The sequence below is a fragment of the Gadus chalcogrammus genome, chromosome 16 (assembly GCF_026213295.1).
Source record: "Gadus chalcogrammus isolate NIFS_2021 chromosome 16, NIFS_Gcha_1.0, whole genome shotgun sequence".
Classification (NCBI taxonomy): Eukaryota; Metazoa; Chordata; class Actinopteri; order Gadiformes; family Gadidae; genus Gadus; species Gadus chalcogrammus.
In genome coordinates this window covers 34,002,925-34,025,631 of record NC_079427.1, presented here as the reverse complement: position 1 = coordinate 34,025,631, position 22,707 = coordinate 34,002,925, and the positions used below count along the sequence as shown (strand labels likewise).

General features: G+C 43.4%; 1 protein-coding gene across 3 annotated transcripts in view; it reads left to right on the top strand.

Annotated features, from left to right (window-relative positions):
• The first annotated feature begins 596 nt into the window (after positions 1–596).
• lmln (leishmanolysin-like (metallopeptidase M8 family)) overlaps positions 597–22,707 on the top strand; it is a 48,328-nt gene continuing 26,217 nt past the window's right edge. Inside the window, exons 1-13 of one of the 3 annotated variants that reach the window (XM_056611574.1) lie at positions 597–1,067; positions 2,024–2,127; positions 2,302–2,332; positions 2,412–2,494; positions 2,995–3,112; positions 4,467–4,642; positions 10,386–10,491; positions 10,685–10,779; positions 10,882–10,999; positions 11,900–12,007; positions 12,413–12,600; positions 13,484–13,616; positions 13,699–13,858. In XM_056611574.1, coding sequence (XP_056467549.1) covers positions 939–1,067; positions 2,024–2,127; positions 2,302–2,332; positions 2,412–2,494; positions 2,995–3,112; positions 4,467–4,642; positions 10,386–10,491; positions 10,685–10,779; positions 10,882–10,999; positions 11,900–12,007; positions 12,413–12,600; positions 13,484–13,616; positions 13,699–13,858 — 1,549 coding nt within the window. In that variant the 5' untranslated portion in view covers positions 597–938. Of the gene's footprint in view, positions 1,068–2,023; positions 2,128–2,301; positions 2,333–2,411; positions 2,495–2,994; positions 3,113–4,463; positions 4,643–10,385; positions 10,492–10,684; positions 10,780–10,881; positions 11,000–11,899; positions 12,008–12,412; positions 12,601–13,483; positions 13,617–13,698; positions 13,859–22,707 lie in introns of all 3 variants that reach the window. The other 2 variants (XM_056611575.1, XM_056611573.1) reach the window with 2 other exon arrangements.

The window sequence follows — 22,707 nt, the reverse complement described above, 5'->3', positions numbered from 1 at the left end:
AAGCTAGAATTTATTTTATTTGCACTGTTAGGACATTTGGTTACAGAGAAAATCTAAGTGCTAAGGAATATAGTTTGTTGCACTAATTTTGACATGTTGAATGTTACTCAGACTGACAGTTATTTAAGAGTTGTGTTTAATGTCATACTCACCTGTTTGGAAGGGGGATGTAATGATGAGTGCTAACAAAGGAGCTGACACTAGGTGGAGCTCTTACATCAACAGATGCTGGATTGACTGTATGTTGTACGGCAGAGTGAAAGTAGACTGAATGAGTTGAATATTAAAAACACAAGTTATATTAATGATGTTTTATTTATAGAAGAATAATAACATTACATCAACGTCTACAAAGATCGCCACGACTGTGAAAATAAACGGGGGACGTCATGAACACTGGTTCGTCATTTAAAAGAATAAAAAATATTAGCCTCATCTGTTTTTTACATGTAGAAACGCCACTGACGTTATTCTACATTCTACACTGTGGGTTTTACGCCCTCTGTCCGTAGGTAGCGCCCACATTTAGCCCACTCCTCGATCTGCGGAGGCGGAGGCGGAGTCAGACGTTCAGGCGTAACGTTGAGCCTCTGCGTGCTGCAGCCAGGTTAGCAAGGGGCAGTGCTCTGGCCTTCTGTTCCGGGCCAACAGGGGCAGCGTTCTGGTCCTCTGATGAAGAAGAAGACAGCAGACCGTAGCGCCAGTCCGTAGAATTAAGCATTTAATTCAACCACCTTCTTAATATATTTGTTCTTCTTCTTATTGCAACAATACATGCACAGCTGTATTGAAACGTTTCCATTCGCGGGGGAGGATCGTAATAATACCCCTTATATCTCTTATTCCGTCGAGGAGTGACGTGATATTTCCACTCAGCAGCCGATGCATGGAGCGACCGCCAGCGGACCGATGAGAGAGCAGCTGGTCGGGGAGCGAGGATGTGCCCTCGGCCCTCGGCCCGGGTCGGGGTCCTGGCTTTGGATAGGGCTTGGGTCCTGTCTCTGGTTCTAGTCGGGTCTCTGCTAGTCCAGGGAGCCTTCGGCCACCACGTCCCGGCTCCTAGCGAGGTACAGAAGAGTACTACTAGTATACTGGGCAGTGTGCACTACTACTAGTATAATGGGCAGTGAGCACTACTACTAGTATATTGGGCAGTGAGCAGTACTGCTAGTATACTGGGCAGTGAGCAATACTACTAGTATACTGGGCACTTGGGCAGTATACTGCAGGGTCGTTTCTAGGTATCTGAAGCGTCCGGGGCTTAGTCCGACAAATTTTGTATGCTTTAGTAGTACTTGACTTTTTACTTTCTTTCTCTGCATTTGCCTTCCTTCATTCCATGTTGCTATCTGACTGTTTCATGCTCCATTCTTTGGGCTTTTGTCCTTTGAGCATAAGTGGGTAACATGGTCTGACTTGGGCGAACCGGTCAATGACTTCACCATGATCTAAGAATTACGGACAAATAATAGGACATAGTGAAATCTAGAGCTTGTGCTTTCAACTAACCTGTTGTAAACACTGAGGTAAACAAGGGGCGTTCAAGGACAGTCGGAAATAGTTTAATTTTTTTTACAAAAAAGTGAGATTCGGGGCTAATTAAATAAGATTCGGGCTTTAGCCCCGAATGAAACAGCCTAGTAACGGCACTGGTATCTAGTGGGGCTAGGTGCTTGTATTGGCTTGCATTGACTCCTTCTATGAGGTATTACACATCGAGTACCAGCTCAGTGAGGTGTTTACTCTAGTTGAGCACAGGTTGGGAAGGGGAGGGGATGAAGCCGTGATTTGGGCTAACTTTCTATTCCGGTACTGTGAGGATGACTGCAGGCAAGATAAATCGGATCTAAAACGGCGTTTAAACATATACCCTACATGGCATCTCTTCTGTCACCTCGGGTGAATATGTATCTCTATTTTCCTTCACACGGCAACAGGAGGATGTGTGTAACCTAGCAACAGAGCGGTGGTGTGTAGTCTAGCAACAAATTGTGTAAACCCCCCCCACCCCGCCCTCTTCCAGGTGGTCCTCCAGGTGAACCTGAGGTCAGACCGCCTGACAAAGAGGAGCTCTCCTGAAGACCTTCGTCTGAAGATGAAGATCATCTACGACTCCAGTGTCGACCAGTGAGTTTGCACTGTTTCAATCATGTCGACCAAGCCAACTGGCTGCTTGACTTGTAATTTGGCTTTTAATCCATCAACATTCTCTCTCTCTCTCTCTCTCTCTCTCTCTCTCTCTCTCTCTCTCTCTCTCTCTCTCTCTCTCTCTCTCTCTCTCTCTCTCTCTCTCTCTCTCAGACTAACAGCTGATAAACGGAGGCTTGTGAAGGTGAGCTGACTGAAAACAGAGCACCAATCAAGATTTGTTAGCGTGCATGTGTATTCATATTCTTCCTGTTTGCTCCCAGGACAAGCTGTTTCCTCAGGCCATTGAGTACCTTCAGAAGGTCTTCAGTGTCCGACACCGTGTGGGACTGCTGCTGCTAAGCAGGTACCACTCCAAGGTTCTTCCCTTCCCGTTCCTCCCTCCCAATGCCCCACTTCCTGTCTCTCACATTTACATTTAGTGGTACAGCAAACACCTTTACTAAGTCTTACAAGTGAGGCTGACCATCAAAGCAAAGCAGCTAATAATGTAATGGGTCCATAAGTTATATTATGTTAATAAAAATGATACATTTAATTTAGAGGCGCCTTTCAAGACACCCAAGGTCATCTTACAGAGCATATAGTCATCATAAATCGTTTAAAAAAAACAAGACATTGTGGAAAAAAAAATAAAAAATAAAAATAAATAAACATAATAAATAAAAAATAAATAAAACAAAAACAAGACAAAACAAACAAACAAACAAACAATCAAAACAGTGATCAGTTAGACGTTGTGTGCGAGTTTGAACAGGTGAGTTTTGAGTTGTGACTAATGACTGAATGAATGAATGAATTGTGTTAAATGACTACAAGAGTTTTAATTAGTTCCTATGTCTCCAGGCAGTGTGCTAGTGGACGCTACCTGAGGAAGAGGGGCGACCCTCATCGCTACTGCCAGGGGGCGTGTGCAGAGCAGACCCGCTGTGGACCCGTCATCGTCCCACAGCACCACTTGCAGGTCAGCAGCTGGTACTGCATAACGCCTGTCACTACACCTGTGGGTTCAGCAGACCTCACCTGTACCTGCACAGCTATTCACACTAATACCAGTTTTAGGTGTGTAGAGGGTATTAGGGCCCTATGAATTCCGCGATAACGAAAACGCGGATGGAATCACGGAATCGGACAATAAAAATGGAATCTACTGATAATTTTTTTTTTTATTAAGCAGGAAAGTATTAAAAGTAACAAAGTTACAATTTAAAACGGGCCTGTCTTAGTAAAATAACTGATTTCCAGCAGGTTCCTGTTCTTCAGCACATATAACATGCAACAGGGACAAGGCACATCACACGTCACATTTACAATATGCAGCGGAATGCAGCGGAATTCGCCATTATTTTGGTGAAATTCAGTTTCGAGGGAAAAGGGAAACAACACAGGTTACATTAACGTCACTGAATGTTTAGCAGTCACTCCCACAACAATGTTAAAAAATCCCCGGTCCACCACGCAAACAATAGGTCCCGCTCCTAACAAGAAGCCGAAGAAGAAGTCGTTCTGATGATTTTAAGTGTAAAAACGGAATTCATGAAAATTAAAACGGTAAAAACGGAATTTGGAAAAAAATAAAACGGTATTTGGAAAAAAATAAAACGGATTTCATAGGGCCCTAGGGTATTAATACTATAGTATTGTAGTGTTGATACTAGTACTGTGTGTGTAGCATCAGTGTTAAGGGTGTACAGGGTATTAATTTCAAGATTCAAGATGGTTTTATTGTCATATGCACAACAATTACAGAGCAGTCGCTGGCAATGAAATTCTTTAGTCTTGGGCTCCTCCAACAGTGCAATAAAAGAGAAAGTAAAAGTATATGAGAAACACAAGTAGGAAAGCTGAGACTTAAATAATAAAAAATAAATATAATAATGATAATAATAAAAAGTAAGTGTATAATACTATAGTATTGTAGTGTTGATAATAGCACTGTGTTGTAGCAGTGTAAATTGTTTACAGGGTATTAATACTATAGTATTGTAGGGTTGATACTAGTACTGTGTAGCAGCAGTGTAACTTGTGTACAGGGTATTAATACTATAGTATTGTAGTGTTGATACTAGTACCATGTAGCATCAGTGTTAAGTTTGTACAGGGTATTCATTTCAAGATTCAAGATGGTTTTATTGCACAACAATTACAGAGCAGTCGCTGACAGGGTTTTAATACTATAGTATTGTAGTGTTGATACTAGTACTATGTAGCAGCAGTGTTAAGTGTCTACAGAGTATTGATACTATAATATTGTTGTGTTGCAGCATTGTGAGGTGTGTAAAGTTTATTAATACTGAAGTATTGTTTCGTTGCAGCAGTGTAAGGTTTGCAGTGAGTCAGGGACGTCCTGTGGCCCCCAGGGGCCCCCAGACGGCGTAGGTGTGGAGCACTCTGACTTCATCCTCTACGTCAGCGGAGTGATGACAGATCGCTGTGGTCAGGAGAACATCATAGCCTATGCAGCTTACTGCCAGCTGGAGAACACGCTAGACCGGTACTAATACTATACGTTACTATACTATACTAATACTAACACTAATTTACACAGAACACAATCAGCTGGAGGCAATGCTAGACTGGTACTATACTACCGTACTAATACTATACGATACTAACACTACACTATACTAATACTATACTCGTACTACACTATACTAATACTATGCAGAACACAGCCAACTGGAGGCCACGTTAGACCAAAACAATGGTCTAGCGTGATAGCGTAATAATAATGAAATACTACACTGCACTAATACTATGCTATACTAACTAGGGATCGACCGATATATCGGTCGGCCGATATTATCGGCCGATATTCGCGTTTTTTACGTGTATCGGTATCGGCCGATACGCGGCCGATTTCCGCCGATATTTTTTTCGCCAATTTTTATTTTTATTTTTTTTACTTGTTCTACCTCACCTGTTTTTACTATTTGTTAAATATAGTTTTTTATATTGAAGTTCAATAAATGTTCCTTTTTTTTAATTGAGACTTGTAACATTTGTTATCAGTGTAATTTTTATGATTGAGGGCGCAAAAAAAAAAAGTAGTATCGGCTCTAAATATCGGTATCGGCGTATCGGCTAAGGCTGATAAAAAATATCGGTATCGTATCGGCCCTAAAAAATCTGTATCGGTCGATCCCTAATACTAACACTATAGATACTAATAATATACAGAACACAGCCAGCTGGAGAACACGCTAGACTGGTACCAACACTACTCTATTCTATACCAATACGATTATACTAATACTATACTTTATATTTTACTAACACTATACTAATACTATGCAGAGCACAGCCAGCTGGAGGCCAAGCAAGACTGGTACTAATGCTATACCATAATACTATACAAAAATTACACTATACTATTACTACACTATACTATACTAATGCTCCACTTATACTTAACTAACATTATAATAATTCGATACTATAATTATACTATGCAGAACACAGCAAGCTGGAGGCCACGCTAGAACGAAACTAATACCAGACTATCCTATACTACACTAATACTATGCTATGCTATACTAATCCTGAACTATACTAATTCTATACTATACTTATACTATACCAGTGGTTTTCAAACTGTGGGGCGCGCCCCCCCTGGGGGGCGCCAGAGTTCTTCAGGGGGGGCGCGACGTGAGAAAAAAATAAACCCGAAGAAAAACCTGAAAGTCGATGATTCAAATCATCAATCGTACTTCAACTGTAGAAGTAACCTAACTAAATCAATTTTCAACCGTTTATCTTCGTGCAAACCATTTAACAAATCTACACACTTGTATCTTCAATAATATCGAAACAGAATTTCGATATCATTTAAAATTTCTTCAGAACCACCGTTTTAGTTTCATACCGCTTCGTTTTCAGCTGTTTTCATTGAAGACGTCTGCCCATTCTGATACACCTACTTCTAGACATCGTAACTCATTCATTTTCCAACCGTTTACCATCGTTCAAACCATTGAACAAATCTACACACTTGTATCTTCAATACTATCCAAACGGAACTTTGATAGCATTTATACTTTTTTCAGAATCACAGTTTTAGTTTCAAACCGGCATCGTTTTCAGTTGCTTATAATAATTTAGGTCACCATAGCAACGCCGGTAAACAAACCCCGCCGAATAGTCGAATCTCTGGACTGAAAAAGCAGATCTGATTAGACTCTGAAAATTCAGAGTCGGGGACCCTGAATGAATCTGTGTAAACTGGCAGTTTACACAGATTAAGATGTTCAAATGTATTTAAAAAAGGTTAAGATAAAACATGCTTAGATAAAGTTGTTAAATTGTGTTAAGAAATGTGTTTAAAAACGCACAAAGATGTTGTAATGTTTCAGAAATATGTTTAAAATGTTTAAAAAATATGTTTAAAAAATATGTTTAAAATGTTTTAAAATTATGATCAGAGATGTTTAAAATGTGTAAAATAATTAAGATAGCTTTCAAAACACAGGTCTTAAGAAAAAAAAAAATTGGGGGGGGGGCTCAGCTAAAAAAAATTCTCTGAGGGGGGGCTCACTCTCTCACACTTTGAAAACCCCTGTACTATACAGAACACAGCCAGCCGGCGGCCACTAGGGTTGTGCCGATTGACGATGTCATCGTCCCCATGGAGTCACCATCGCAGGGATTGCTCTGTAAATTAAATTGAGAATATAACTAATGCATATGAATGCTATTTTAAATACGGCAGCCTATGCCAGAGACGTGACGTGTTAGTCTCCCGCGGCCTGATCGCATTTCCCGAGCCAGACTACACAGTGCCATGTCGCCAAACTATGCGGCTGGAGAAAATGTACAGCGAAGCAGCAGCCTTCCTCCATGAGATCCTCTCCTTAGCGGAGAAAGTTGCCTTCACCACCAATGCTTGGACAGCGTTGAGTACGTAATCGTACGTGACTGTGACCATTCACTTTTTTCTGACTGGGTTGCGCAGAGTGCGATCCTGCAGACCCGCTCAATACCAGGAAAGCAAACTGCGGAAACACGAATTTTAGTTTCCAAAAACAAAATTAAAAACGTTTTTGAGTGTATGTTAAATTAAATGGTTTTATATCTTAAACAAATTCAGTTGCAAAGAGGAGGCAGGCATCATCAATATCTTAATTTAAAAAATGTTAATGGGCCGACGCCGACACAATTTGCATATTGCAAAATGACCTCAGACATTGTATACGTTCACAAACCTGATTTATGCTCTGTGATATTTTGTTTATCATAATTTCTATTAACTTCTGCGTGGCGCACACGCAAGTGATCATGAAGATTGGTCGCCCATCTTTTGCATGGATCACACACAGGGCTCTACGCTAACTTTTTTTTTCAGGAGCACTTGTGCTCCTAAGTTAAAAAATTTAGGAGCACAGGAAAAAAAATGGGGGCACAATAGGTTTTTGTTTAGAACATTTATTAGCGTGCAGAAATTGCACACACCAACAGAACCCACTTACTAAAGCAAAATTAAGACAAATAAATAGACAAGATTACATTCAGGCTACACAAAACAGCACCAATTTCGGCTTCCTAGGTACCAGGGTTATTGGGCTGGGTTCGATTTATATAGAAATCGGGACAGCGAGAATGCCTAGTGGACTCGATGTGTTTCACCACAGCTTCGCGTTTCAGATGAGGGTTCCCCGTTATAAACAGAGAGGAGATTGCCATTGCCGATGGGGCTCCCTTACAAAATGTACAGAACATTTCATGTTCTTAGCATCATAAACTAGCCACCCGAAATCCTTCAACCAGTCGGGGGTTGAATTTGTAGACTTTATCGACTACAGTAACAGCATTAACTTTCTCCACGCAGTCTATTCATAATATTGTAATGACCACGGAAGAGGCATTGAATGAAGTATTGATTAGACAGCGATTTAGATACCTATTAAACCGTGGAACACACAAGAGTGGTAACCATAGCAACGTAGGTAAACAAACCCCGCTAAACCCTCCCGTAGCGCCTCCCGCGCTACGCCCATCCGGAGGCGCACAGAGCTTTTGGCCGTGAAATTATATATACAATATACAATTATATTATATTATATTATATTCTATACAGAGCTCGGGGAGTCGCAAACGGCAACAATCACTTTCTCCTCCATTCTGCGGTGCACCCCGGACTGCACTGCAGGGAATGGTTGGCCGGTTGAAAACTGATTGGCTGTTACGTTACGCACGTCACTCAGTGGCTGCGCGAATGTCGCGGCAAAGTTAAAATATTTAAATTTGAGCGAAAGCGGCGTGCAGCAAATCCACCTGAAATACACGTGAACGCTCGCCCGTGCCGGGCAAAAGTGTTGCGCTGCAAATGGAATCGCTGCTTTGTATGGAATCGTTTCACCCCTTCGCGTTTGGTGTGAACGCACAGTATAGTGCGCTGTGGAGAATTCACTCGCACGCGTGCTCCTGTTTTGTTTTTCTTGTTCGCACGCCGAAATATTCACTCGCAAATGCGAGTGAAATGGGCGCACTGTAGAGCCCTGATCACACATGAGCTTGCACACAACACCATTGTTTCAAATCTTCTTAAGTGGAAGCTACTTTTTTTTTCTTGCGTGCAAAAGCCTGGATGAGGAATTAGTTAGATTAGTAAAATAACCCAATTATAGTTTTTAAGTAAAAAAAATATTTGTGTAAATAGATAGTAAAAAGTGCTAAACTCCCCCACCTTACGATGAAGACATCATTGTCTTGATGTTTTACTGTAGACATCGTCAACTGCCAATTTAGGGGACATCATCCAACCCTAGAGGCCACTCTAGACCAATGCTATACTATACCATCATATTAACCATACTAATACTATACTAATGCATCTTTTCCACCGACAGTACCAGCTCAACTCGCCACGACTTGGCATGGCACGTCTTAGTTTGGTTTCAGGCATGTCGTGTTTCCATCTAGAATAGTACCTCTTCAACATGGGCGGGTCGCAAACCACGCGTGTAATGCCGAAAATGGAATCCCCATATGAAATCGCACCCCCTCTCGGCGCGAACGCGCTTTCGCTTATTTTGTCTGTGCTTTCTAGGGTCACATCAAGCATAAATGTATGAATTGTTAACGATTACGGATTTTAGTGCCCTCGTAGTATTTTATTATCTTGAATGCGACAGCTTTTATATCGCTTTCTGTGACAAGTTGCTCATTTTGTGATGATATGATATAAACACTGCTATAAACTATCAACCCTCTTTTCGTCAGAAGAAGAAATCGTACATATCTCTTTCTGTGATAAGTTTAACATCTTGTGACGATATGTTATAAACACTACTATAACGCGGAGAGGGGCTGCGGTTTCAGACACGGATTCCATTTTCGGCACAACATCTGGCGTCGGCTTTCAGGCTCGGACATCACGCTCGTCCAGTTGTGTCACTCTCTGGCCAATCAGTGGCCAGCAGCCTGTTTACGTCACACAAAAGTATCGGATCAATTCTCTTGGAACCTCGACGGAGGTGAGACTAAAAAAGTACCAGGTACCAGGTACCACATTTTGGCGAAGGAAACCATAAAAAAAGGCAGGCTGAGTCCAGGCGAGTTGAGCTGGTTCTGTCGGTTGAAAAGGGGCATAATACTATGCAGAGCATAGCCAGCTCGAGACCACGCTTGACTGGTACTATACTATGCTAATAGTATACTATACAATATTTTGTCAGTGTTGTCGGCTGTCGTCTGTGCGTGTGGCTGTGAAGCTCCGGCTGGGCAGTGGTTGATTTTGATGTTCATGCCTGAGAGAAAGTTATGCTTCTTTTATTAGAACTCCACAATGTGTGGTGCATTTCATAAACAACATCCCTCATTATATAGGCTACATGGGCTACCTACTAAACCTTTCAAAGTTGCAGTGGGTCGTAACCATGGGGATAACTCCTTCCTAGACCCCAAAACCCATTCTCTCAAATCTTTCGCATTCAGGCTGGAACAGGGGGATAACATGCACTTTAATTAAAGAGCCAAGAGAAGGGGTTTTCATTGTCGAAAGATATGGCTTGTTGCTTGTTGAGTGGCATAGGTAGGTCATCCCTACTGCCACCCAATACAAATATGCAAAATAGATATACATTTGTTCTGGAAAACATTTGGTGAAGCCGGGAGTGATTCCAAAGTGAGTTTTTGTAGTATCTGTGACCTCATTTGTTGCAGGCCGGTCTTCGTCAATGGGTCCCGGGCCATATTTTTACCTGTGGGATAAATGTTTAAAGAATGTTGTCTCCCTCTAGGCCGGTGGCTGGCTACGCCAACCTGTGTCCCTCTATGATCTCCTCCGAGCCCCAGGAGTTTGAGGGCATGTTGGCCACCGTCAAACATGAGGTCATCCATGCACTGGTCAGTCCCTTCCCTGCTCCTCCCTCTCCTCACCTCCTCCTACTGTACAGCAGTGAGCTGTGGATCTTCCTCCTCCTCCTTTTACATACTGTATAGCATTGAGCAGTGACTCTGTCCTACTACTCCATACTGTACATTAGTGCCAGCCTTTTCTATCCATCTTGTGAGCATTGATTCTGCTGTTGTCCTCTAGGGGTTCTCAGCGGGTCTGTTTGCGTTCTTCCACGATGACAAGGGAACTCCCCTGACGCCGCGCTACGCTAGTGGGCTGCCAGCCTTCAACGAGAGGTCAGAGGTCACCCCCACACACTGCTTCTCTCTCTTATATTTACTTCTATCTGTCTTTTCTATCCATCTTGTAACCAGTACATTGTTAACCTCTCTCCTCAGCCTGGGTTTGTACCAGTGGAGCGAGGCAGTGGTCCGCTCTGTTTCTCGCCTCTGGGACGTCAGAGGAGGTCTCATGATCAGACACCAGGTCCATCTATTGGTCACGCCCCGTGTTGTGGTGAGAGGGAGGGGTTTGTTTGTGCGAATGTTAACATACTCATGAGTGTGTGCGTGTATTAAAACAAATATCTTAATATCAATTTTGTTTATCATAAGGATCCCCATCGATTGACACCTTGATGAACAGTCAAGGTGTCATTCTCGTCCTCCTGGGCTCCAATACTTGTAAGACTGTTATCCAATAACGGTTCATTTAATATATCAAATTGACAGCAATGATCCAATAACAGACAATGATTTAGCATCATCAAAATGTAACTAACACAAACCAAGGACAAAAATACATTCTAGAAAACAAACAATGAATAAAAAAAGGGGAAAGGTAGGATATCTACAATTAGTGTATGTTTTTGAAGCTTTGATTCCAGCTTTTTCTTTCCTTTTGCGTGGTAATATGTCTTCAACACAGTAATCTATGAAATCTTTTCCCTTTTACTGAAATATGATCTTTATTTAAGGGAAGCAGGAGTAAAACTCTTTGCCAGTCCGTCAGCCAGCGTGAGAACGCTCCACGCTGCTCTGAACGTCTGATGTCAAAGGGTTTCCTAGGGGGGAGATGGGTGTGGATGTGGAGCTCTGTTTGGGCAGAGGTTCGAGTGAGGGTTATGGTTCTCTCCTTTCTGTTAATTTTGACGTTTGCCTCCAAAAGAGGGTTAGGTTTCCTGGACACTTATAAAATAACGCCATGGCGTGTGTGAAGCATTTAATATACAACAATACCCCTCATCAGCTGCAACATGGGGTCAATTAAACGTTAAAACATAGCTTTCTTTTTGTAGAACTAATCTGGCCCTGTAGACCATTGCATCACTTTACAGCTGTGTGTGTGTGTGTGTGTGTGTGTGTGTGTGTGTGTGTGTGTGTGCGTGTGCGTGTGCGTGCTTGCGTGCGCGCACAGGAGGAGGCCCGGAGACACTTCAACTGTCCTGTCCTGGAGGGCATGGAGCTAGAGAACCAGGGAGGAGCGGGAACCCAGCTCAACCACTGGGAGAAACGACTCCTGGAGGTCAGTCTGTCTTTTAAGTTAAGTTATCCTTTGGATAACTATCCGTGAGGACGTAGGAGTGTGCTGCACAAAAACTCCCCCTGTCCACATTTTTGCCTACCGGTCAGGATTTGAACTGGCCACCCTCTGGTTGCTGGTCCAACTCCTTAACCAGTAGGCCACGGATGCCCTGCTGGGCCATGGATGCCCTCCTATGGTCTGTGTCTGCTGACCCCTCACTGTTCACGCAACAGGTGTCAGTGGTCAGAACTACAGACAGATGTCTCTTCTGCTTTGGAGGACGTTGGTTCAGGTTATTAGAGATGGTTAAGTTTGCTTAGGTAAGTTAATGAGCACGTTGTTCTAGTTAAGGTAGCAGAACGCTAGGAACAGTGAAACAGTGTAAGTGTGTTTCCTTGGCGACAGAACGAGGCGATGACGGGTTCCCACACTCAGAACCGGGTGTTTTCCCGCTTGACGCTGGCGCTCATGGAGGACACAGGCTGGTACCATGCCGACTACAGCCACGCCCAGCGCCTCGATTGGGGGCGGGGTCTCGGCTGTGACTTCGTCATGAAGAGCTGCAAGTTCTGGATGGACAAACAGAAGCAGAGGTCAGGGGTCACTTCAACACAGTAGGACCTGCTGTTTCCCGTATTGCGGCTCCTTTACCAAGGGATTTTGAATATCTTGATTTGTGAATTATAAACTAGTGGAGATCGTAATGCAAAGCAATGTTGTCCTTGTCAAGACTAGCAAGAGCGGTTGAACTATACAGCCCCCTCCAGAGGGAGGGTACTATAGGCTGTATCTGCCGCATTGCTTGCTGTGTCTACTTTTCTTAATATTCCTGGACCTTTTATTACTATTGTTAAACATTATTTTTGGCAATATCAAAAGCATTGTAAACCGTTCTTGTTTACACAGGGCCTATGATACTACAAACATGTTATGACACATTACAACACTCTATAACATGCTACGGAAACATGCTACAGTACTCTACAACACGCTACAGTACGCTACAACACGCTACTGTCCTCATTAACACTCTACTGTATGCTACAGTCCTCTTTAAATCTCCCGTAGTCTACAATAAGCTACAGTACACTACAGTACTTTACAACACGCTACAGCACTCTACAACATGCTACAGTACTCTGCTACAGTACTCTACAACACGCTACAGTACAACACTCTACAGTACCCTACAGTACTCTGCAACACGCTACAGTACGCTACAACACTCTACAGTACTCTTTAACAATCTACAGTACGCTACAACATGCTACAATACTCTACAACACGCTACAGTTCTCTACAACAAGCTACTATACTCTGCAACATGCTGCAGTATGCTACAACACACCAACAGTCCCCTTTAACACTCTACAGTACGCTACAACACGCTACAGTACCCTACAACACGCTACAGTACTCCTCAACACGCTACAGTACTCCAAAACACGATACAGTACAGTGTGTGTGTGTGTGCAGGCGGGTTCCTGCGACTCCATTCTGTGACACGGTGAGGTCGTCTCCCCTCCGGCTCAGCTGCAGACAGGACCAGCAGGCGGTGGCGGTCTGCAACCTGCAGACACACACACACACACTGCCCTCCGAATATCAGGTACGCACGCACGCACGCACGCACGCACGCACTATCCCAAGAGCACCAGGTACATACTTACTCAGCTCAAGGTGTGCGTCAGTACTTTGATCAGATCGAGGGCGTGGCTGCGGAGGAGCTCCCGTATTACGGGGGAGCTGTGGAGATTGCTGACTACTGCCCCTTCAGCCAGGAGTTCAGCTGGCACCTCAGCGGAGAATACCAGAGAAACTCCTACTGCAGGGTACCAGAGAACCAGCCAGGTACTAGTACTACATACTACCAGGAATACACACTTCTTACTAGTACTACATACTACCAGTGCTCCATACTACTGGGAATAGACGCTATTTACTAGTGCTACTACCCTGGGGTGGGTTGCACCAACTGGGCGTAAGCCTGGTCTTAACTACGCCTGGTCGTAACTTGGCGTTCTAAGTCCAACCTAACTGTTACGCCGGTTGCACCAACTGGGCTTAGCGTTCTTTTCACTAAGACCAGGCGTAAATCCTACGCCTGGTCAGGGGCAGGCGTAGAGTTGAAATTCCAGGCTGTTTCTATAGCAATTACTATAATTACTATATTACTATCCAATCCAATGCAGCACTACCACCATCTGCTCATTGCGCTTCGCTAAACGGGGCATTTCAAAACACAGCCGGCGATATGATCAGTGTTCACAGATCGACCGCCTGTCGGGAAGATATCGCTGGCCGATTAGTCCGTTCTCAACTTATAATCAGTTGTGAATGTTGTTTTAACTATGTTTATATGTTTTATATAGGCCGAAAGATTCAACAAATCTCTCCTACAGTCTCAAAACAACTAAATTTAGCTCCTTGTCATTTGATGATGTTCAATGCATTGCTTCTGTCCAAAATAACCATTCCCGTCTAAATGCCTGCTCGTTGTGAACCAGACAGTGAACCATTACAAATACATATTTTAATTATATTCGTTTGCAGTGTTGTACTGTTTTTACAGGCATTAACACAATGGATGAATGACAATGAATGAACAAATGAATTATTTATTTCGGTGTCCAACAGCATGTCAAGTAAAATAGTAAACAGCTGTATCCTAGCAACGCGTGATATGTGCATTCCATGGAACATTCACATGGCCGCGCATGGCTAAGACCGGGCGTAGTTAAGACCAGGCGTCACCATCCCGTTGGTGCAACCAGCATTAGTTCCATTCTAACGCCAGGTCTTAAATAAGACCTACTTAGCAGTTACGACCAGGCTTAGTTACGCCCAGTTGGTGCAACCGGCCCCTGGTCCCTTTAAGCTGCAGTTCAGTTGCACCACGTCTACGTCTCTGAGCACTCTGCATCCCGAGTCTGACATCAGCGGAAGGCATGCTTAGGGAGGGTTTTATTGGAACTGCTGCAGATTATCTAGCCTTTATGGTGCTGGTTCAGTGGAGCCTGCTAAATTTGTTCGTACCACTACCCACCCAATCAGAGATGCACACGAATGGAGCAGCAACAGGGAGACTAGAGTGGTCATAGATACACACAAACAGAGCCGGAACTGGGAGACTTGACTGGTCAGAGATGCACACAAACAGAGCAGCAACTGGGAGACCAGACCAGAGAGTGGTCAGAGTGAATCAAGCCATTCAGTTAATTAATAGCCTTGTACACGTTCATTCTAGTACACAGACAATTCCAAACCAGTAACTCTCGTAAGTTCTGAGACCTCGGCAGTAGTTAAAAGGCAATATGAGTGGCCACTATGAGTTAAGGACGAAGAAACAACCTTCCAGCACTAGATCAACAGAATCCTCTCATTCACTGACAACCAATGTAACTCTTTAAGGATTGAATAGGGATGGGCGTGAGGAATCGATTACTCGAGTACTCGAGTTTGCATATACCAGGGTGTCCGCGGAGGTCTTAAAAGTCTTAAAAAGTCTTAAATTCATTTTTCTAAATTTAAGGCCTTAAAAAGTCTTAAATTCGTCAAAAATGTCATATGCTGGTCTTAAATTTATAACTCTGAGGTCTTAAATTTGTCGGGGCAGGGTTATTCAAAAAAAAAAAATTCTCGCGGGACTTTTCGGGAAGGAGATGTACGAGGGGCTACTTTCTTGCTAGCTCCATATATAAACGGATGTCTGCGCGCTTGCTAGCTAGTCTGCAACAATGGGTAAATGCAAGTTCAACGTCAGTTGGCTGGAAGACGTCCGTTTCCGAGGTTGGCTAGCGTCCGTTGCCAACCCAGAACAGGCCAGATGCATTCCGTGCAAAAGTAGCCTACATTCAAGCTCGGCACCAAGGGGATTAAGGCTGTCGTCAGCCATATGCAGAGCCAAAAACATAAAACCTCTGCCAGGAGCCACACACAGACCCCAGCCATTTCTACGTTTTGCATCTCTGCCCCGGCGCCACCGCCGCAGACGGTCCGCGCTGCTAGCACTGACCTGAGGGTAGCATTTGGTGCGACACCAACACTGAAAGCGGAGGTGTTGTGGATTCTAAACACAGTGGTCAAGCACCAGTCCTAAAACTCGAATGAGGGGATAGGAGATCTCTTCGGTTTGATGTTCCCTGACTCTCAAATCGCGAGCACCTTTACTGCTGGAAGGGACAAAACGGCGTATATAACTCGCTTCGGACCAGCGCCTTTCATCTGAAACGAGCAAATCTGCAGCGTCAACAAGGCTGATTTTGTTTTGATATTTGAGACGTTGAACCACCCCACTAAAAGCAAGCAACTTGACGTGCACGTCCGATATTGGGTCGGAGATCGAGTGCATTCCCGGTACTTGGGCTCGCAATTCATGGGGCCCCACATATATGGGGGTAAAAGGGATGATGATACATAATATTTTTTAGACAATATGCAGAATCTTTTCACTTACGAATTAACACGGTCGGCTATTTTTGCCAGCACGCCACCCTAGCCATATTATGGGCAACCGTGTTCCCCTTGGCTGTGATTTGAACTTTGAATTCCTCGTAGGAGTTCATAATAATACATTGCTCGCTTTGGATGAAATACACCGCTCTTGCACGATTTATTTTGCATAAGGGTGAGTCAAATGACGCGAGAAACGCCCGTTTTATGTGAACGCGCATTGAACCTAAAGCGAAAAACCTGGTTCAACTAATTGAATCTAAAGTGAGCGTCGTGGTACCATTTAACTGTGATTGCGAGTTGCGGCTCTGTCGAGCCAGGTTTTCCCAAGAAAGCCTGGGTACGTTCAACGAGGTTCGTGGTATACCCCCCAGGTCTTACTGAAGGCATTTATTTAATGGTGAAAATATTATTAATCAGTGGCGTTAATATCGATGGTGCAACCGGTGCAGCTGCCCGGGGGCCCAGACGCTGTCACCCCCCTCTCAACAACTTACAACTTGGGTGCACTATAAATACGTGCTGGTGCACCCAAATTCAAAATTTTGGCGCACCAGTGCACCCAAGGAAAGAGTTAGTCTGGAGCCCTGGAGTATCACTTTATGTTCAATAAACAGACAGAAAGTAAACTTGAATGAGTCTCATTGAGTGACACACATGCTATGCTTGGGTTGTAATACAGCGGGATCCCTCCCACTATCGCGGGTTTAAGGTCTTAAATTTCATTCAAGGTGGTATTAAAAAGGTCTTAAAAAGTCTTAAATTTGACTTGCTGAAACCTGCAGATACCCTGTATACACACACAAACAAAGTTTTCTGAAGCAAATGTATCAATTTTCTGTCGGCGCCAATAACGCATGACGTGGGCACAAAGAAAATTAAATGCATCCATTTCCATGGCGCGTTCTGTGCCGTGTGCAGGCACGCCAGAATTCAAAAAGTTAAGAGATGGTGGTTAAAGCAAACCGCAGCGAAGAATTGAAATACTTTAAAGAAATAGGAGATCCTAAGGTGAAATGTAAAATATGCCAAGCGAAATCGAGCTACCAGAAAGTACTAGGCGGCAACATATGCTCCTGAAACACAACGGTGAGTTCGGGAAAGCAGACCCGCAGCAACGGTGAAAGTGAAAGTGTGTCGGCTATTTTCACCGCCGCAAGACGCAGCTGTAATCCCGGGCGTGTAGAGAAGATCACAACGCTGAGTATTTCCATAGTCCATTTGCTGCCGTTTTATTTGCAGCTTTAAGCATTTATTTGCAATGGTTAGGCTACTTGTTTCGTTTTTTTTAAAACTGTTACAGGCCTTGGTTCGACGTGATTTAAATTGTGAGACGCATATTTATTTTTGTAAGGAAAATGTGTTTTGAACGTTTGCAAAAATAAATAATGAATACTCTGATAACTCTGACTGTTTTGATGGAGAATAAGCATTACATGTTTGGTTGGTAATATTGCCGTTCATCATCAGGCCTATTCCTGCTGCAGATGCGTTGCATTCTAAAAATAGATTTGATTTAACGAGTACTCGATTGATCCTCGGCTGGCGGCCGAGTGTGAAGCGGCTGGGATGAGGATCAGCACGGCTAAATCTGAGGCCATGACTCTTAGCAGGAAACCGATGGATTGCTTACTCCGGGTAGGAAATGAGTCCTTAGCCCAAGTGAAGGAGTTCAAGTACCTCGGGGTCTTATTCGCGAGTGAGGGTACTATGGAGCGTGAGATTGGCCGGAGAATCGGAGCAGCGGGGGCGGTATTGCGTTCGCTTTACCGCACCGTTGTAACGAAAAGAGAGCTGAGCCGCAAGGCAAAGCTCTCTATCTACCGGTCGATCTTCGTTCCTATCCTCACCTATGGTCATGAGGGCTGGGTGATGACCGAAAGGACGAGATCGCGGGTACAAGCGGCCGAGATGAGTTTTCTCAGAAGGGTGGCTGGCGTCTCCCTTAGGGATAGGGTGAGAAGCTCAGCCATCTGTGAGGAACTCGGATTAGAGCCGCTGCTCCTTTACTTGGAAAGGAGTCAGCTGAGGTGGTTCGGGCATCTGGTAAGGATGCCCACTGGGCGCCTTCCTTGGGAGGTGTTTCAGGCACGTCCAGTGGGGAGGAGACCTCGGGGAAGACCCAGGACTAGGTGGAGAGATTATATCTCAACACTGGCCTGGGAACGCCTCGGGATCCCCCCGTCAGAGTTGGTCAATGTGGCCCGGGAAAGGGAAGTCTGGGGCCCCCTGCTTGAGCTGTTCCCCCGCGACCCGACCCCGGATAAGCGGACGAAAATTAGATGAGATGAGATGAGATTGATCCTCGAGGAATTCCTTCGATCACTCGAGTTTGGAATTTACTACTCGTGCCCATCCCTAGGATTGAATGATCTTGGAGGCTGAACTCTATGAGGGATCATGCGTCTATGATATAACTCCATTATTTCAATAATATATTGCGAATGATGCGCATCAGAGAAGATTTAAGGGAAGCGGTTGTTCGCCATGCCGACTGAAAGATAAGTAGGTATACAGGGCCCCAGACTAACTTTTTCCTTGGGTGCACTGGTGCGCCTACATTTTTAATTTGGGTGCACCAGCACGTATTTATGGTGCACCCAAGTTTTGAGTTGTTGAGGGGGGGGGGTTGGACCGTGCCTGCCTTGCGCTGAGTTGTTGAGGGGGGGGGGAGGGGGGGGGGGGTGCGGTTGCACCGTCGATATTTACGCCATTGATTAATAATATCTTGACCATTAAATAAATGCCGAATCTGTATCTCTCATAAAGAATATCGTCAGACAATGCCAAGGGATCGGTTCTGTCCCGAAAAACCCTCTGTCTCCGAAGAGACGCCTGTACGATAAGTGCGTCGAGGTCCATGGGAACACCCACAAATGGTGACGCCATTATCGGAGGAGGGGCTAGAAAGCTGCGCACGCCGATATAAGTAGCCGATCTCCGGGTAGACTCGCTGAAAAGCTGCTCCCGACCAGGTTTGGTTGCGAGCGTAAGTCACCATGGTGATACAGCGACGCTTAAAGAGATCGACTTTCATGGTACAGCTAACCCAGGCTTTCAGCTCAACATACCTCGCTAACCCTCTAATCGAGCTTCGTAGTACAGGCCCCTGGATTGGGCTTTGCGCGTTTGTTTCCCGGCGTTTCTATTGTTACCGGTCTTGCGTGTTCCAACGGTTTATTAGGTGTCTAATAAATCGCTGTCTAATCAATACTTCATTCACTGCCTCTTCCGTGGTTATTACAATATTATGAATAGACTGCTCTGTAAAAAAATAAATGATAATAATTATACCAGATACATTTTCAGTCGCACCGGTGCGCCCAAATCAAATATTTGGTTGCACTACCCCGAATTCTAGGCGCATGTGCGCCCAAATTAGGCGCACTATGGAGCCCTGCGGTATACCTGCGTATACCCTGCACTACACCACTGGGTACCAGCTAGGGCTGGGTATTCCCTACAACCTCACGATACGATACGTATCACGATACGTATACACGATACAGAGGCCACGATACGATGCGTATCGCGATACACGTTGTTTTTTGAATAATGACCATGTCCTACACAGAATTGACTACAACCGCTATTCTTTATTATTCTGTATGGATGGCACAACTTAAAATAATAACAACTCAGGCCCCGGAAAATGGATGAACAGACTGAGCTTTTGAAGAGTTTTCGACAGACGTATCGAAGCTAATACAACGGCTGCCAAAGAAAACAGAGAGGGAATCTGCGTGCTACAAAAAAAGTTTGACATCCTTCTCAGAGAAAATAACCTGTTGAAAGAAGCTCATGCAGAGCAAACCCGCTACAAACGAAGATGGAACCTGCGGATGATTGGTCTCACAGAGAAGGATGGAGAGGACACCAGAGAAGTAATTCTCGGCATACTTACGAGAGTTGTCCCTATGTCCGTGGAGCGGCTGCGAGACACCGTAGACACCATTCACCGGCTGGGAAGAAAAGGCGACGCCGCTACCTCCAACAACACACCGAGAGCGATCATCATCCAGTTCGGAATGAGAGTGGTGCGGGATGAAGTCTGGAAGAAGTGTAAGGATGCCAGAGTGTGCAAAGACATGCACATACGCTTCAAAGAAGACTTCTCAAAAGAAGACCGGGAGGCTCGTACGAAGCTGTGGCCGTTGGTTCAGGAAGCCAGGAAGAGAGGTAAAAGAGCATTCTGGAAGGAAGGATACGCGCTCATCGATAATCGAAGAGTGAACGCAAGTTTTTCTATCATAAACGGCTGGCAGAACTCTAACTTACGTTCACACTTGACTGAAGCACTTTTCTCTAACATTCGGTTGGCATTTATGCTCCAGTTCCGATTTGTAGGTATTACCTACCCGCCCTTTGTTCGTGAATGACTATATTGTAGATTACAGGGCTAATAAACCGATGTTATGATTAGATCATATGGTTAATGTGACGCTGTTACAGCCAATATCCTATTTTTGCAAGCCAGTGTTTGGCTGAGAATGCTTCTTTTTGTTCATAATAAGGGTCATATCTTTATGTTATACTGGTTTCTATAACTGGTCTTTTTTCTGCTTATTGACTTGAAAGTTTTCTATCAGTAAGTTTATAAAAGTTTAAAATCAGAGAACTACGATAGTATGAGTAATAATAGGTAATTGTTATTCACATATTAGACCTTACTACAATAGCTGTTTATATGAAGGTCTTTTTCTTTCCCTTGATGATTGGAGGTTTTTATGCACTAAACATAAAGGTTAAGGACTAAGTTACTCATTCCTGCGCATCGCTACACTATTTTGGTACATTCTTTTAAGGCTATTTACTTAGGCCTGCTACATAAATTTTGTCCTTTATTTCTTTAAATGCTAGGGGGTTAAAAAATAATGTAAAACGTAAGGCTATTTTTCTTTTCTGTAAGGAGCAAAGGGCTAGTTGTGTTTTTTGCAAGAAACCCATTCTGCCGAGACTGACACAAAATTTTGGAAATTGCAATGGGGAGATTCTATTTACTTCAGTCATGGAACCTCACATTCGGCTTGAGTTATGATTTTATTAAACAGATTCCCTGGGAGGATAATTGACCACAAAGGTGACCCTAATGGTTATTGGTTAATGGTTTCAGCAGAAATTAATGGACTAAACCACATTTTATTATGTGTATATGGTTACAACAGGAAATTACAGAACAAAAATCTATTCTCATCTTAAAACAGGTATATAGAGGAGTGGAAAATGCTTTACTCAACAGACAGTAATAATTGGGGGGGATTTCAACCTGGTCCCTGATCTTTGGTTAGACCGCCTACCTTCAACGAGACAGTGCCACACATTACATGAAACAATACTTGAACTGATGACAAAGGCCAATCTATTAGATTACTGGAGAATGAAGAACCCAACTAGAAAACAATTTACATGGTTCAATGCATCTAACAATGGTCAATGCTCAAGGCTGGATTACTGGTTAATCTCAAACAACCTGATTGATGATGTTTCTAATTGTGAAATTTTAGCATCACCTTTAACTGACCATTGTGCAACACTGTCTTTTCAGTTTCATCATGGTGAGTGAAATCTTATTCCCATATGGAAGTTTAATAATAGTCTTCTGGAAAATACTGACTTTGCAAAGAGGTTAAAATTTGGTTTTAGAAATTTGAAAAACTGTCACCTTTGAGCAAATGGGAGTGGTTTAAATTTAAAACTAAAGAGTCTGCCATTAAAACAAGTCAACTTGTTTCTAAAATCAAAAAACAAAAGCAACAGGAAATTATTAGTGAAGTAAACAAACTTTGTCAAATAGTGGATTTATCTATAGCAGAACATGTCAAATTAAATAGCCTTCAAACTGAACTAGATAATTTATATTTGGAGAAAGCAAAAGGAGCTTATATACGCTCAAGAGCTCGCTGGTTATAAGAAAGCGAAAACAATTCTTCCTATTTCTTTAATTTGGAGAAACGACAAACCAAAAAGAAAATTCAGAGTTTAGTTATTAATGGTGTTATCATAGAGGTCAAGATCAAATTAGTGAGGAAATAAGAGTTTTCTATAGCAAAATTTTCAGTGGATGACTGTCTTTCATTTTTTGGGAAACTTAAGGAATGTGTAATAACGATTATAATAATAATAATAATAAATACAATTTATAAAGCGCTTAATATGGTACTCTAAGACGCTTTACATATTGCCCTATCAAAACTATGTAAGACGGACTAGGAATAAAAGAAAAACAGAGGTTAAACATGAAGAATAAG